The sequence below is a fragment of the Carassius gibelio genome, chromosome A11 (genome assembly GCF_023724105.1).
Source record: "Carassius gibelio isolate Cgi1373 ecotype wild population from Czech Republic chromosome A11, carGib1.2-hapl.c, whole genome shotgun sequence".
NCBI lineage: Eukaryota > Metazoa > Chordata > Actinopteri > Cypriniformes > Cyprinidae > Carassius > Carassius gibelio.
In genome coordinates, this window is record NC_068381.1 from 16810798 (window position 1) to 16829045 (window position 18248).

General features: G+C 40.1%; 1 protein-coding gene across 2 annotated transcripts; it reads right to left on the minus strand.

Annotated features, from left to right (window-relative positions):
• Positions 1 to 2951: 2951 nt before the first annotated feature.
• Positions 2952 to 12661, minus strand: LOC128022504 (phospholipid phosphatase-related protein type 3-like). 2 transcript variants are annotated; one of them, XM_052610143.1, is made up of 9 exons: positions 12297 to 12661; positions 10521 to 10548; positions 9708 to 9811; positions 9168 to 9353; positions 8422 to 8551; positions 7778 to 7973; positions 7499 to 7556; positions 6926 to 7099; positions 2952 to 5500 (listed from the first exon to the last, which is right to left on the minus strand). In XM_052610143.1, exons 3-9 carry the CDS (start codon positions 9786 to 9788, stop codon positions 4238 to 4240), a joined length of 2088 nt encoding a protein of 695 aa, XP_052466103.1. In that variant the 5' UTR covers positions 9789 to 9811; positions 10521 to 10548; positions 12297 to 12661; the 3' UTR covers positions 2952 to 4237. The 2 variants fall into 2 exon arrangements, with proteins under 2 accessions (XP_052466103.1, XP_052466102.1); XM_052610142.1 differs by lacking the exon at positions 10521 to 10548.
• Between the last annotated feature and the right edge of the window lie 5587 nt (positions 12662 to 18248).

An 18248-nucleotide genomic window follows, 5' to 3' on the forward strand; every position in this document is an offset into this window, starting at 1 on the left:
GAATCCATCCCTGTGGTACTCCCAGTAGTAGATGACCATATGTCATTGATTCTTGCATATTGTTTACTTAAATTTCATCCATCTTAATGTGTTCATAGAAAAAAATAGCTTTGATAATTTAGATAAAAGTACATTATAATTAAAAGTGTCAAAAGTATTCTTAAAATCAAGGAAGACGGCACCAACAACACCCTCCCTGTCAAAACTGGATTTAATTTGTTCAACAAAGTAACCGTTTGCTATCTCTGTAGAATGATGTGCCCTAAATCCGAACTGCATTGGATGTAGTGGAAAATAACCCAAATTTAAATACTCTATTAAATGATTACAGACTACCTTTTCAATTACTTGGAAACCAGTTGAAGAATACTATCTATAGTTGGTTACCCTGGTAGGATCACCAGTCTTATATAGGTGCGTTTACTGCTGACTTCCAAGCATTTGGAAAATAACATTGTTTGATTGACTAATTAATCTGATGAGTAATGAGTGTGCTAAGAACATTGGTATTCTCTATTGGTACAAAGAGAATCACAATCAACAAGACCTTTAGAGCTCTTAAGCTGACCGTACATTTTTATTTCTTTAGACTACATTACATTAGAAAAATTTAAAACAGGAGAATTATAATTTGGTGATACAGTATATTTTCTTGCACTAAACCCTTGTGCTAAATCTTGAACCGAATCTATATAAAAAAATAATAATAATAAAAGAAAAATTGTGTCCAAATATGAAAAAAGTATATTTTGGTGTGCATTTGCTTGTTAAAACTGTGGGTAAAATGTTTCATTCTTTTATTTCTGGAGGTCAAGCTGCTAATAGTTGGAGAACAGGTAGACACAAGACAGAATATTTTGTTTACTAAAAATCCAAAATTCATTTGATAAGAATTTATGCCAAGAATAAATATTTCCAAGTCAAGAATATAAACCCTAATTAAGAATATGAAATAAATATAGCGAAGTGACAGCTTTCAGTTTAATATTTTTATACGTGACATTATTCCAGAGAGTCTTCTGTCTCATCTTTTGAAAAATAATTAAATCAGATATCACATAATAAACCCAGCATACACCTATCAGCTCTCACAGCTCAAATAAAGGAAACTTGGTCAGTGTTCAAAATACATTCCAGCCTCTCATCTTTCTAACAAATTCAATGTAATCAAATGAACTGAACATCAATGATTGTGATCCCAGACCCGCCCCTTGAAACACACATATGATTCTTATTAAAATGATAAATTGTTCTGCACTGGAGGCCCCCAATGCTCTCCCCAGTCACCATAGCAACAGCCAGAGCTCTGTTTGTGCTTCTGCAGACTTCACGATAGTTGCAGTTGATGGCGTGGGCACTGCTCACGTTCGGAGAGCGCATGTAGGCGTCAGAGGTGACTAGGTGGAAGAAGCACATATTGGTCCCAGGTTGATTTCATGATACCAAAATAGGCCCAAATATACAGCTGGGTTTTTAAAAAGAGAGAGATAGCTGTAAGCCAGCATAAGCATGCCTAAAGATCAGAACATTTATTAATTTAGCAGAACATCTGCAGTCTCTTTGAGATGTAGCAGAGCGATACTGAGAAATCTGTAGACTTAGATTCTTGAAATGTCTGACATTCATTTGGACTGACAGCAAGCTAATTGTTGATGCCTCTAGAGGAGAAAAGAACATCCTTTGCATTTCTGCAGTTCTCACTCAGAGCATTACAAGAGTATAAATAAACCCCAGGTGTGGGATGCTGTCGAAGCATCATGTCTCAGAAATCAACTTTTTGGTAAAATCATTGCAATCATTAGATATAAATGCACTGTTTACTGATTAACAACAATCTCTCACAGATGGTGCGCTTTGCAGTAGAAATTTCTATTTCTCTTCATGCCGCTTTATTATTAGTGGCTTGCTACATCCTTTATCTAAAGGTTTGATATTCAAGCTGCATTTTTTTTTTCTTTTTTTGTTCAGGAATGCGTGCACTGCCGGTGCTTTGGTTTAATCTGCAATAAATTAGAATTTTAAGTGTGACCTCTACGCTATAAAATGCTCTGGGCTAGAAATGATCTGTGGTGGAGAGATTAAAAATCCAGTTTTAATGAGAAATCAGGTCAGATAAAAATCAGGTCCCAAATGCAAGCATGTCATACAGTATATTGAATCAAAACTAAAACCCTGCAGTACTTTATTGGTTAATATTTCTGATTTATTATATTTATCAGGGGTATGCTGAGGTTAAGTATAATAATTCGGACCAGCAGAGTCATTATGCTTCTGGGAGTTTGCTTAATCAAATGACAATGATTAAACAAAAGCATGTGCACTTAATAAACTTGTAAATGGCTCTTGTAAAATCTCATCGAGTATCAGTAAATTGTTAGATAAACAATAGTAAACTATAAAATCTGTTCTCACAATTAATAATAATAATAATAAATTAAATTAGACAGTGTTTAATCCATTTTAAAACATAAAATGCAGGTTTGTTGCAGCTTTGAGGGCCCTAAGCATAAGCAGTGGCTCCTTTCATCAATCAAAAGCTTTCTGTTTGTCTGTTTGCTTGCATTGGAAAACCTGACACCCTGCAGCTCTAAACAGGTTTATCACTATAGCTTAGCAGTGTTGTGCTTGGCCAGTACCTGGATGGGAGACTTAAAATGAGAATTAAATTAGCTGTGAGGCCAACAGGGGGTGCTCATCCTGAGGTCTGTGTGTGTGTTTGTGTGTTTGTGTGTGTGTATACTAATGTCCCAGTACTGTGATGGAGACGCTGCTGTATACTGTGAAAAGTCACCATTTCAGAGATTTTAAATTGTAGGCAGAAAAAAAGATGAAGCCATGAGCTGCCCTCATATTATTAGATTTTTATAAATCAAATGGCTCAGGTTTTTTTACCACTCACTCTCGAATGTCTACTGATTGGTTCAGAATCTACATCACCACCACTAACCTGCTGTAGGCAGGATCCACTTTATTAATTAAAGAAGTCTATAAAGATGAACAGAAAATATTTCAGTGCATTAAAGGGATGGGCAAGGTTTGCAGTTTACACATATTTTAATTTACTGCAGCTTGTTTATTGTTGTAATTTTTGTTGTCTTTTTTCAGAAACTGCATCAACAGCACGAAGCATCCATTACGGACAACCATCTACAGAGATCCAGGAGCAGATCAGAGCACCGTGAAGAGAGAGCTGACACACACAGAATTCAACCTGCAGTGACGGCTGTACATGTACATGAGAACAGATTGGAATTGTTCACTGACAAGGCTTCACTTCCACCTCGACGACACTCACATAACATGCATCATGATCATTTAGAGGAGAACCTCTGGGAAAAAGCATGACAAGGAGATCACTAACTATTACAGATAAATCCCAGAGAGTTGTAGAAATGTTTTTTTTTTTTTTTGTGATTTACACCAAATAAATAAATAAATAATAATAATATTTTTTTCTTTTGCAGTAAATATTTCAATGGACCTGTTGTCCAGCTGATGTTCCACTATAAGGTACATCATGAATTATGAGAAAATACTTTTCTTAAAGTGTCCAGGACAGTCTAATATTCCTTTGGAATATCTCAGACAATTGAGTTCACCTCACTTGTTTACACACAGTGCTTATTCAAAGTGCTTCCATATTTCCACCATTTTACACAGGGAGTCTTCAGTAGACTTGCAGAATGTCCAGAACAGTTTATAAACAATTATAGTCAGATGTAGAATGAAGGACGCTACCCTTTTTCAGAACAATTATCATTCATAAAGAGCCAACCAAATAATTTAAATCGGTTTTCACCATGATAGCTACAAGGCAATCAAATAGTTCCTAATATTATTGTATCACCACAAAATACACTAAAGAATCGTGCGTAAACACACATACACATAAATTCAAATTGACATCTCAGTCACACGTTTAAGTATGAACAAAAAAGAACAGCAATAAAAATAAACCCAAACCGTATTTTACAATTGGCATTGTTGGAATTTGATTATATGGATATTATATAAACACAATAGAAATTATTGGAATCTTGATAGTGTAGTTTGGTTTGCCCTCAGAGGACAAAACCACTGTGCTCTTACGTTGTCAGAAGCAACATCTCTCAAATGCTCTTCTGACTCAATGTGTAGTGGATCCAGTTATTCAGATATTGCTCATGGAATCAAATCAAGAAATGAAAACCCAAAGACCAAAAAGTGTAGTTGTGCTCAAATATAAGTCAGCACATTGTCACTCTTTGAAATGCCTGCTACTTTGTAGCTTTTTGTAGTAGTTGACCTGTTCAGTGTGGTTCAGATTGGCCTCTCTATCCAGAAGAACTAGAGGGGTCTTTCGGCGCAGACTGCGACCCTCTGTGGTTTGACCCACCGGTGGGAGTTGAGGGGGAAGTGGTGGCTGGGGAGGTTGAAGAGGCTGGGGTGGCCTGTGTTCAGTCTCACTGACGGAGGAACAGGGAGAGATGCTTCTGATGTGACGGTAACTGCAGGAACCCTCACGGTTGAGGTTTTTAAGCTCGTACGACTCGGCCGTGTTTCCATCAGAAGATCCTCTCCACTCCCAGGGGTTGTTGGGGTTGGAGGTCATACGAACTACAGGGAGGTGGGGTGCATGGGCATCAACTGTGATGATGCCTGAACCGCTATCACGTTCTGAACGATTAGGTGATGATTCTGTACCTGTGATGGATGAGGTACCAGAAGAGGATGAAGTCTCTGAGGATCTGGCTGATCCAGACAGGAGTCCCTGTTGCTTTGACATGGCAATGACCTGCATGATCCGAGGCTGATTTCCTGCCTTAAGAACTGGGATATTAGCACCACTTTTTTCTGTGATGGACAACCATTTGGCCCGAGTGCTGGCGCTTTTAGGGGACACAGGTGGGGGGGCCGAGGGCTGTGCTGGGGGACGAGGGGGCATCACCACTCTTGTACCTGCAGGTGGGTTAGCAGGTTTGGTTGATTGTTGAACAGACGAATAGACTGAAGAGTGGACGCTATCCTCCTCTGTGGTTGTGTCGTTGCCACCATCTGAGCCCTGCTCGCTAGTGTCCTCATCGGGCAAGCTGCCGCCTCGCATCTCCATTGACTTTTGCTTCCATTCAGACACTAATTGCTGTGACCGCATTGGGTCCAGTGGTACAGGTACTGTCACCAGACGCCTCGTTGGCTCCTCTGGATTAGCACGGGGTAATGTGTTGCTGAAGGTCACCATTGTCTCCTTACCCATTGAGCTGCGAGGCGCCAGTAGCTCCACATTGACACTGGCTCTCTTTAAGCTTCCCAACGAGGTTTTCTCCCGCTGTAAAGGCCGGTTCAGCCCATCTAGAGATGCTGGTGATGTTATTTCCTCATTGCTCTCAGAGGCGTGGCTTTTGTTATAGACCGAGTCATGGCCTCTCTGGGCCAGAGCCCTCAAAGCATCCTTTTGCAGAGTAGGAGGTTGTGGGTTGACAGCTTCCTCTGGAGATTTGAAGTTGGCAACAGCATGGAAAGCCTGGAATGATGTAGAGTTTTAAACTAAAGTGTCTCCTTATCTTTGAATAGTTCAGAACTATTCCTTTCAGCCAGTTCAGTTTAGGGTTAGACTTAGGGCTGGGGTGGGAGCTTGAACAACATTCATATCAACCATTAAGGATAGGATTGGTCCTGTTTGTTAAACAGGAACATTGTTCTATGACAAGATGATGGTCCATAATTCTAACTGGTCAAATCACAGTCACTTATTTGTAGGGGTGCTCCGATCACGATGTTAACTGAGAAGATGCGCCAAAAAACGCTGAAAATGAAGTGGATTTGCGCATCTTCTCTATTAACAACGGCTCTGTGAAGTAACAGCTGCTCTGTGTGAAATCACGCACCTGATGGAATTAACCGCTGATTAGAGAACCGGCTTTACTGAGGAGATACGCATAACGATCGGCCGGAGCACCCCTACTTATTTGGTGGATGTTTTTATCCAAAGTGATTTATATTGCTTTCAGTGACATTTATGTTTTATAACCTTGTATCATTTTTGGTGTTCCCTGGGAATCAAATTTGTGGCGTTGTCATTGCATTAATTGTCCTGTCTTTAATGTGCAGTAATCCTGAACTACTTGATTAGTTTGTCATTTCGAAGCCTGCACCCTCCAGAGGTCACAATTTTTGGCAGTATATGTCCTTGAGGATACTTCATTAAAAAAAGCTAACAAACCAAGAAACCAACAAAAAATAAACATAGAATAATTTTTTTCTGAGGTGTGAATGTTTACTTTGGAATGTAATGGATACTTTTCTTAACTGAGACAGCCTCAGTGATGTATGTGGCCACCAAATGCAATCTCCTAAGGATGCAGCCTTTGAAATATAAGGCATAGCAAAAGGAATCATCCAAAATGTGTAGTGCTGGGGAGGCTCCAGAAATGGTGTGAAAACCCCCTAGCTAGGAATACCCAAAATGTGATTTTGCCATGTAGGATATGTTCCTGACTGGTTGCGAAAACAAAATTACAATCAAACAGTGTTCGTGTAGCTCAGACAGTAAAGCATTGCACTAGCAGCACCAGAGTCCAATGGGTCCCGTTCCCAGGTAATGCATGACTTTATGAAATATATATCTTGAACACACTGAATGTTGCATCCTTTTTATTTAGCATTAAAGCATCTGCCTAATAAAAGTAAACCATCATAGCCCTAGTCCTGACAGAACAGTTTGCTGAATGTTGTTTAAGCCCCTATCCCCAGATGCAGGCTTTGCCCAACCCCAAACCATAGAATCTACCAACATGGAATTTGATGCAGGAACATCTTCTACTTGGGTAAAACACTTAATAGCACAAAAAGCTCAATAGCAACATGTCAAAATACATTAAATGTAGGATGGCTGAGCAAATACCTTACTCTACATCTGCAAAAATACATCAGTAAACCAATAACTTACCAGGTATGCGGCAATACCAGCACCAATACAGAACCCAACGTAAACATCGATAGGGTGACTGCGGTACTGGGTGATCTGAGTGAGTCCCGTCAACGCAGCCACAATGGCAAAGGCAAACACCAGAACGGGTTTGAGCAGCTTGGTGCTATCGGAGATTGTTGAGTTGAAGTACATCTAGAAGAGCAGAGAGCAGTATGGGTCTCCAGCTGTCAAGCGCAAATTAATAACACGCTGCCTTGCAGCCTCTGACAGTCTGACAAGCAAGGTGGGAAGCAGTAACAACTTATCCCTAAGTGGATCCTGCCAAATAGCTAGACATGTGAAGCACTTACCTATAATTAGACTTTCTCTAATCTAGCGAACATTACACAACAGAGCATATTAAGTCACATCCTTCTTAAAAATATGATCGTGTTGAAATTGCTTGTGTCAATGCATATGTGATATGTCTTTTCCATGCACATCTGTAATGTTGGCTGTTCATTATTTCTATCGACAGTACAATCAGTACTGTATATAATATGTGCTGTACATTTAGTAGACACACATTGAAACGGTGTCGAAGAGACTTACTGAAATATAAACAGCAGCAAAGGAAGAGAGGGTTGCATGCTGGGAAGGGAAGGTTTTCCTGTCATAAAGGGAAGCAAACATCTGGAATAAGTCTAGACCAGATATGCAGCAGAAATCAATGTCAAATCTTTATAGGTTTAAAAAAAGAGATGAGCAGGGAGTGCTCTAACAGGAATAAAACCACAAAAGGGAGAAAGAAAATGGTGACTGTACAAGGCTCAAGTTGATCACAGTAAATCACATAATCAGATTTTATCCAGTAGTTAAACATGCAATTACCTGGCAGACAGAATAGCATTCTGATCCTGGCCAGAGCAAATGTCTTTGGTGATGTAAGGGTTCTTGTCACAGGACACACCGGGGACGGTATAATTGGGTTTGCACACTGTGAGAAAGAATGGTGTGTGGTAGCCAGTGGCCAGCTGGATGACATCAGTAACCAGTGCTGTTGCACAAAGACCGAACACATGAACCCCTTGAAGAAAAGACAGATCATGAGGAACGAAACATCGATGACTCATTTCATCAGTTTCATGTAACACTCTGTGCCTGACTCATGTTACATAATGTTCATCTGCATCACTCCTGTTCAGATTTTTTGTGTTGCAGTTTCACATTAGATGTGTAATAATTTCTTATAATAAAAATGCTATAGCTGTAATCAATTTTACAGCACATCACAATAAAATTTCGCAAGTCGCAAAATACAAATAATTGTCATCTATTGTTAAACTTAATTTTTTAAACAACTGAAATTATACTTTATTATTAAACTTCATTATTATATAGTCTAAGATATTATACAATTATAGTGTAAATCCACACTAAACGTCCGTCAGATTCAGCCCCTTCATATTTTACCATCAAACACACTGGGTTTTTGCGACATAAAATTGGCTTACAATGATAAAAGTGTTACATACCAACAAAACGAACAGTTCTCCGCAGGAAAGAGTTAAAATTACATCCACCAGCATTTATGCTTCCCTCAATCCCTGGACGGACCTTCAGTTTCGACTGCATACAATACAGTAGACCTTCACCTATCATGATCTGAACACAAGACAACAAGACAAATTGACTAATTGTTAATCATAATTTGACTTTGGCATGTGTAAATGTAATTTGAGGATGATTAAACCTAATGCATTTAGTTCAAATATGAAATGTTAACAAATATATAACTTCGGCCCAAGTGGAGAAGCAATGTATTACATTTTGGCAGAATGTAAAGAAATGTGTTTTCTTTAGAACAACGTGCCTACGTTGACTTTAAAGAGTCTGAATGAAATTTAAATTCTTACAACATTTACTCAACCTCAAGTTGTTGCAAAACTGTATGAGTTTCTGTTCAGCGCAAAAGAAGATGTTGTGAAGAATGAGATAATCAAACACTGACTTCCATTGTAAGAAAAAAAGAAAAAAGAAAATACTATGGAAGTTGGTGGGGAGCATCAACTGTTTGGTCACCTCATTCTTCAAAATATCTTCTCTTGTGTTCAACAGAAGAAAGAAACATTTCTGGAGCAAGTGGAGGGTGACTTAACTGATAACAATATATTAATTTTTTGGGTGAACTGTCCCTAAAATAATTTATTTAAACTATTTAGCTCACAAATGTTACATAGAATGAAATGCAATGAAGCTGTCATGATTGCTTTCATCTCACAGAGGCAGCAGGGCCGGCGAACGCCAGACTCAGGAGCATGAGCAGAGGGATGAGCTCATCACCGCTGTCCACGTACGGCATGCTGAGTGAACGGTCATGACAGCGAAACCCCACCTGCGCCGGCTGGAGCACATCCGTCAGCTCCAGGAAGTACAGTGAAACCATGGAGGATGCCACAATGGGTAGCTTTTTTTTTTTCAGGAGAGAGAGACAGTCTTTATCAATTTTAAAAGTACTAAAAATGCCAGTTCTCCTCAAGTACAAACAGATATACAGATATATCAACACCAGAGCGCAGTTTCATTACTGTAGAGCAACTGTGGCAAATGGTTGTTAAATGTCAGCACAGAGTACTGTACTCCAGGGTGACAATGTGGTGGAGGGTAAACACTGTAGCACACTCAAACTGACTGCTGTTATGCATTTTCAATTATGTCTTTAAAGAAAATGAGGAAGCCCAGTTCTTTAATGTGTAATGTAATTACCTGAGATTAATTGCTCTATTGAACTATTAGACTGGTAATAAATGGTGGCACACACCTCTACAAAATAGAAGCAGGGTAGCAGCGTCAGACTGTCTTTGGGCGGTTTCTTCTTGATTATTTCCCGTGCAGTCATCATGGTGCTGGTCTTCTGCAGTTATTCTGTCAACATATGAGTTCACTTTAAGAACCTCATTAAATGATTTGACGAGGTTTTTTACTACATGTCACAGCCACAAACCATGATTTGCTAGTCAGGAGGCGTATTAGCGAGAGGGATGTTCTCATCCTAGAAAGCATTTGATTGGACAAAAAAAAAAAAAAAAAAAAAAAAATGGATTCAACCATGAGTGTAACATGCCATCTATATTTTTGGTCTGTTTTCCACAGTAGTTCTTATAGTCTATATCTGCTTAAATCCTAATTTTAAATGACCATTGTCCATTCTAGAAGTTACAGTATAATTGTAGTATACTGTAATCATCTTGGTTTTACTTACAACTTTGAAATATCATTTTTACAGTGTGCATATACTGTACACACACACACACACACACACACAAACTCACATATATATCACTGTATAACTAGTGCAGGTTTATGTTTTATTAGATTTTTCCCAAACAATTTAATTATATCAAACAATTCAGCCTGAAGTGAGAATTATTCTGGAATAAGTAACAAGCTTGAAATAAGTTAATGTTATTATTATTATTTATTTATTTATTTATTTATTTATTAGAGAAGAGTGAGAAGTGATTCCCTTCTTCATTTCTGCATACACAAGATGGTTAAATTCTACCCACAGGAAAAGGCCTGCACAAAAATGTTCAAATTATTATTTTCTCATCTGAAACAGAATGAGGCCCACCTGAATAAATGGATAACAGACTGTGCGCCTGAGAAAAAAAGAAAAGAAAATTAAATAAACAGCTCCTTTCACAATATTCTCAAAAGAGCAGAATGAACAAATGTTGATGTGGGCTATTGTTCGAGCAGGCATAGAGAGCATGGTTTGTGCTCTCTGCCAAATCAACTAAACAAGGCACTTGAAGACTCTCCTAACTCTCAAGGGGGACTGAGCGGGGCTCTGCTGAATTAGCAGGGAGCCTGTTTTCAAGACTGGGAGCTCTGTTTATCTCGAAGAGCTGCATATGTCTCACAGGCAAAAGATTTCTGTGTGTGTGTGTGTGTGTGTGTCACTTTTAGGGAGGAATCCATAGGCGCTGAGTTCTTTCCAAAAAAGACAGTGTTTGTGCTCACACATATTCACAGCACGGCGCTTTGACTGCAGAGAAAGTTAATTAAACTTGAATGGGTTTCTCACACAAATCTGTTTCCTGTGAAAGTGGGGTTAAAGAGTGAGTTGAGCAACACAGCTACTTTCTGACCCTGGTTTGTCCCAAGAAAAAGCTAATTGACAACACATGGGTCGATAAAAATTTCAAGCCATGATAACAAGTCAAGGGAGAATTAAAATACACTTGGAGCTGGAAGTGAAGAGACTCAGGAAAAATCAATAATGTAATCAGATAAGAATGAGACAGATCAGTCACTGTTCACACATTATGAGAAAAGTCACTAATGATGAGAAAGATGGCAGTGATTTCGCTGGCAATTATGTTAATGTAACACCCTGATTATAGTTCAGGGAATATTAATGTAATATATTTTAATCTTAATATAATTTCATTTAAATTACAATTAATTTGTGAATTTTAATAAAATATATTAAATTAAATTAATTGAACTTTAAATATTTATATAATATTAACACATATATATATATATATATATATATATATATATATATATATATATATATATATATATATATATATATAAATAAATATATATATATATATATATATATATAATGCTAAATATATACAAAATTCAGTAATATACAATTTTATACATAAATTATTTGTATAATAATAATATTATAAATATTATTACATTTCTTAAATATAAATAGTAAAAACAGTAGTATAAAATGTTAATTTGTAATATTGTGAATTTCAGACAGACAAATAGACAGACAGACAGACAGACAGATAGAAAGATAGATAGATAGAAAGACAGACCAGGCAGACAGATAATGAAAATATTACATTTATTAAATTTACTAGACTATATAAATAGTAAAAACAGTTATATCAAATTGGACTTATTCATTGGTATAAAAATAAATAATATAAAATGCATATAAAGTATTAATTCATATGTAATATTTTAAATTGTAGGTAAGTTAGAATCAAATAAGTCTGCAAAATGACCGACTGTGACTGCAGTGGTGAACAGAATGCCAGGAGTTTTTAATCAGTCAGGAACTGATCAGCTGTCAGATGAACTGAGAGCTCGAGAGAATCACTGGCCATCAGTGCGCGCCATAACGAGATCCATACTCGTGTTTACATAGATCTGCCTGCCCGATATCATCTTGACTCACGCTGTAAAGTGAGATTGAGATATTGTATATGTTATGTAAGAGTATATCGCTGCCGAAAAGTGTCACTGCGACAATCTCAGAGATCATTTATCGTAAAAATACCGCATCTCCACTGGACGCGACGCGACGCGAAGTACGTTGTTTATGTATTCTGCTGCTGTTCATCATGCAGGTAGAAAACCGGGAAAATCTCACCTTCACTGCAAAAAACAAACAAACAGGCGAATCCCTGACGGAACGGGGATATCCTGAGTGACAATTCCCAGCGTATTCCTTCTACACGAGGTTAGACCGCGGCTCGTTCAGTTCACATTCCTCTTTCTGCTCACGTTTTCCACGGAACAATCACGCAGCCGTGGACTGCTGGAGCCAACCACAATATTCCTCAGCTCACTGAGATGCTTTTCCAGCTGCTCTCCTGCAGTCAGGCATCCAGTATCTATCTGAGGGGCCTCAGTAGACCGCAGAAGGACCGCACTATCAGATAACAGATGATCAGTCAATGCTGCGTGAAGCTGCGTCCATTGATCTTAATATACAATCGTTCCATCCTCAGCAGTCATCGGGTAGGTGGCAGCATTCCTAAGCATCTTCTGAGTTTGATCTCCTCCTCCAGCAGTGGTAACATGCTACTGCACAGGTAACAGGGAGGGCTGGAAAGGCTAACTGATTTAACTTATGTGCAGGGATGAAAACACACATGAACACCTCTAAACCTCATAAACAAACATTTTCCCTTACAGCCTTGTTATAGGGACCAACGAATAACCAAAGATGTCGATTGCATGTGTTTTATTCCTTTAAACTGTGAAGAGGGAACAAATGACACAAAACTGTTCTATACTGTGTAATCTAAATCGATTAAGCATATGCACGCTCGCACACACACAGTTACACAAATCATTATGAGGACATTCCATAGGCCTACTGTACAAACTGTATTTTCTATCCCCATACACTAAACCTACCCATCACACAAAACTTTCTGCATTTTTAGACTGGCCCTCTATATAAAAAGCCAAATTGTCTTGCTATTTAATTTTTTGTCTTTCATGAACAACATTTACAACATTTCCTATCAATAATGTACCGCAGTTTTAAATACATTTTAGAATATACATTCAAAAGTTTGGGTTGGTAAAAATAAAATAAATATTTGTAAAATATTTTAGAAAAAAGTATCTTATTCTCACCAAGACATGTACTGTATGTGATCAAAAATACAGTAAAAACACAAATATTGTGATGTTTTATTAAAATTTTAAATCACTGCTTTTTATTTGAATCCATCAGAAATCATTCTAAAATGCTGATTTGCTGCTCAATAAACATTTCTGATTATTATAATGTTGCTTACGTTTTGTAAACTGTGAAATTATCTTCCCCGGGGTCTTTGGCGTATGTAAAGTTGAAAAGAACAGCATTTATTTGAAATACAAATATTTTGAAACAATATCTGTAGTGTCACACCTTTTCACACAATTGTTTTCAAACAAATAAATTAATAAAAAAAACTGCTGACTCCAAATTTAATATGAAGAATGAAAAATACATAAAAAATCATTACAATCATAATAAGAAAACATCTTATGTTTAATAATAATATATATTTATAATATATGTTTATGTTTTTAAATGACCTTTGGAGCATTCTGATCTTAGAGGACAAGGGAATATTGTTGCGCTCAGATGAAGGCTAGCTTGCTCTAATAAAATGACTGATTCTTTTTGTTAAAGACTTTGTCTAGTTTTTCAGAGTGCGAACCATCTCCAGTCTCTTCAGCATTCTGATCTTGAAATAATTTTTCTTTGCTTTCAGATTGTCTGCATGTGGGAATCAACAGTGGTTGCTCTGATCAAAAAAAGTGTGAACCCCCAGCAAGCTGCTGCCACTGAAGGCCTGGAGAGATGCCTGACGGCCTGCTGGCCATATCTCTCAAGAGCACCCTATGTCATGATGACCTCTTGAATTAGAGCCAAAGCACTGTGGCTGGCCGACACACTTTACCCCATAATTTCTATCGATTCCTGTGGACAAATACTCATACTGTCCCTGCAGGTGAATAGTGCTGTTATTGAAGTGGCTGTCAACAGGTATGTGGTCATTCTAATGGTCTGTTGTGGGCAGGATCAGTAGGGCATCTTTTGTATCTACTGATGTAACACATTATTCTGATTTGTATGATGGATGTGTAACATGGATGTATTTGTCAGGTTTAACTCCTCCCTATGGTTGACAGACAATTTAATGATGAACAAAACCTATTTTATTACAAAAATGTTTATTACGTACTACAACTTTACAAAACAAAATGTATGGTACATGTTTACAACAGCAAAAAAATAAGACATTATTCCCTCTCTCTTGCAGACACTGTGGCTGGGAGAAAACCCAGTCTTGAAGGATGTTTCTAAGAAAATAAAGACTGCTTTGCTGCATAGATCTATACTTCATTTACATTGAAAGATCCATGTAGCTTCAGCCTTTCCCAGTTTTCAGGCGATCTGGTCCTTGTGTGGAGGGGATTCTTCTCCAGAGACCTGATCCAGCGATGCTCCCACAGACTCATGGCATTGGTTTTATTTGGGAATATCACTTCCTGTCCCTGTTCCCCTCTATGGACCTGGCCCTCCGTCCCTCCCCCTGATCCTCCACCAGTCCACCTCCCTCCTGGTCTCTTTGTTCTTTGGTTTGTTTTGGTGTTCTGAGGAGGATGTGGTAGCTGCTCCTTAGAAAACAGCAAAAACAAAACAAAGAGACCAAGGCGGTTTGAAAGTTCACAGGCCCAGGGCAGTGCCGACAGAGCAGGAATCCAGGGTGGAGCAGGTGGAACTGGAGCCCAACAGGTCGGAACCGGAGCCCACCACAGCCGAGCAGATGAGACAGAAGCCCACCAGGGCGGCGCAGAAGCCCACCAGGGCGGAGCAGATGAGACAGAAGCCCACCAGGGCGGAGCAGAGGACCACCACAGCCGAGCAGATGAGACAGAAGCCCACCAGGGCGGAGCAGAAGACCACTACAGCTATGAGGACGAGACAGAAGCCCACCAAAGCGGCGCAGAGGACCACCACAGCCTTGCGGATGAGACGGAAGCCCACCAGGGCGGCGCAGAGGACCACCACAGCCGAGCAGATGAGACAGAAGCCCACCAGGGCGGAGCAGAAGACCACTACAGCTATGAGGACGAGACAGAAGCCCACCAAAGCGGCGCAGAGGACCACCACAGCCGAGCAGATGAGACAGAAGCCCACCAGGGCGGAGCAGAAGACCACTACAGCCATGAGGATGAGACAGAAGCCCACCAAAGTGGCGCAGATGACCACCACAGCCGTGCGGATGAGATAAAAGCCCACCAGGGCGGTGTGGAGGACCACCACAGCCAAGCAAACGAAACAGAAGCCTACCAGGGTGGAGCATAGGGCCACCACAGCCGTGCGGATGAGACAGAAGCCCACCAGGGTGGTGCAGAGGACCACCACAACCGTGCCGATGAGACAGAAGTCTGGTTAGGTAAGACTGAAACACAGAACATGATCAGATTAAGGGTGGCCTCCATGGCCATGATGAGATGGTAGATGGCCTCCATGGCCATGACAGGGCAGATGGTGAGTTTATGGATGGCCTCCATGGCCATAACAGGATAGGACGAGCGCTCTGGAAGTTCAGCTGAGACGTGACGAGGCTCTGGAAGTTCAGCTGAGACGTGACGAGGCTCTGGAAGTTCAGCTGAGACGTGACGAGGCTCTGGAAGTTCAGCTGAGACGTGACGAGGCTCTGGAAGTTCAGCTGAGACGTGACGAGGCTCTGGAAGTTCAGCTGAGACGTGATGAAGCTCTGGTAGATCCGTGGTGATTTGATTGGGTTCAGGAAGATCAACTGTGGCTTGACTTGACTCATGAAGGTTAATGGTGACTTCACTTTGTTCATGAATATCATTAGTGACTTGAATTTGCTCATGAAGATCATTGGTGAGTTGATTGTGCTCATGAAGATCATTGGTGACTTGACTTTGCGCATGAAGATCATTGGTGACTTGACTTTGCTCATGAAGATCATTGGTGACTTGACTTTGCTCATGAAGATCATTGGTGACTTGACTTTGCTCATGAAGATCAATAATGACTTGACTTATGAGGTCTAACTGTGGTTTTGCTTGACTCATGAGTGTTAATGGTCACTTGACCTGACTCAATGGTCACTGGTGATCTGACTTGACTCTGGGAAATCAACAGGGACCTGATCAGCAGGGACCTGACTCGACTCTGGAAGGTCAATGGGGACCTGATCAGCAGGGACATGACTCAACTCTGGAAGGTCCACGGGGGCCTGACTTGACTCTGGGGAGTCCACTGTGGCTACCATCTTGTGCAGTGGCTCTGGGCTGGCAGCCATCCTTTCTGGAGACATCGGCATAGAGTCGGCCATCATATCTGGAGAGACGGGTGTGGTCGGTGTATCCCATTGAGCACTATGGTGTAGGTAACTGGTGAACCCCCAGGACCCCCAAGACCAGGATCTCCAGCCCCTTCATCTCCCATTAAGGCAGGCGTTGAATAGGTCCTTCAGTGCCTCATCATTATATCCCAGCCCTACTGCCATGTCACCCCTTGACAGAGGGTGGTTAGGTTCAGAAGTCTCCCCATCCGCTCCTCCATGGTGGCTGGGGAACTGATACGAAATCCCACACCGCTGGATCTGGGCATAATGGAGTCCTTCCGTCACAAACAGAGAGATCCAATTTGCAGTGTTTTATTAGGAGAATCCAATAATCATAGTCCAGACAGGCAAAAGGTCAATATTCACAAAAGCAGTCCAACACAAGAAACATAAAAAATGCTTGGGAACACGAGAAGCAAGGTGACATAAACCAAGGACTCCATGAAACTGATAGAAACAAACAGGGTATATATAGACAGGTGAAACGATGAAAGTGGGAACAGCTGAGTGCAATTAACAGGTGTGCAATTAACAGTGATGAATCGGACAAAGGCTTGTGGGAAATGTAGTGCCTGCAATGGGGTGACTATATGGGGAAGTGAGACCACTAGTGGACAACCAGGGATACACAAACCAGACACTGTGAGACATATAGCAGTAGGCCTACTACTAAATGAAAAAAGTGCACAATAACTACTTTTGAATGCATTATAACTTTTTTTTGTGTAACAATACGATTAATGGCAGACAATAATGCGATTAATCGTGATTTAAAAAAAATATAATTATTATTGTTGCCCAGCATAAAATTTTTTTTTTTTTTTATAAAATAGTTTGAGTAGTCTATGGTACTGAAATTGGTATCGAGAACTGTGAAATTTCACTTATTGGTATCAACTATAGACATTATTCTACTGTGACAACACTAAATTAAATTTTTGGATGAACTATTTCTTTAGGAAACCCATAAAGGCTCACCTGAACACCTCCACCTGTGTGTTGGGGTTGACTGCAATCTGATGGATCTTAGTGATGACACCATCGTTGATAGGCAGCCAGTCCATGCTGGGTACCAGGAGCTGACTGGGCAGCAGACAGCACTCCTCAATCAACGTTTCAACAGGGTCCTGCCGTTGACTCTAATCTCGAGCAGCCAGACAAAGGAAAACAGCAAAACAGAGTTCATTTTTTAACAGCTCAACTGACATGTTGGCTCAAAGTGTGACAGAGGGTCTAACTCACTGCAGAGCCAGAGTTTGGTAAGCAGGCGGAAGAGCAGAAACATGTTGTCCTGGTTGTAAGATGTGGCCGTGTAGATGGGCAAACACTCTGGTTTCAGCAGGCCCCAAATACGGATAATCACATGCATCTCTCGCAGCATGCCCAGAGACCTACCGTTCCACAAAAACCCAAACCCTAGATGAAAGATGGAGCCCTGCAAAGATATTCAGACATAAAACACCATCAGCACAATGATTGCTGGTAAAGGTCGTTAAGTTGAGCTCAAGTTGGCCAGCAGATAAAGATCAAAGTCTCCCACCCATTGAACGAGCTGCTGGAAGGACCGCAGGGGTGGTCCGTCCAGAATAAACTCCTCTTCAGGTTGATCATCACCTTATCAATGTCTGAACACATTAAATGATCAGACATCGCCATTGAGGTGCATTCATATTCACAACATTTTGACACCTCTCCTGTCCCGAGTGAGG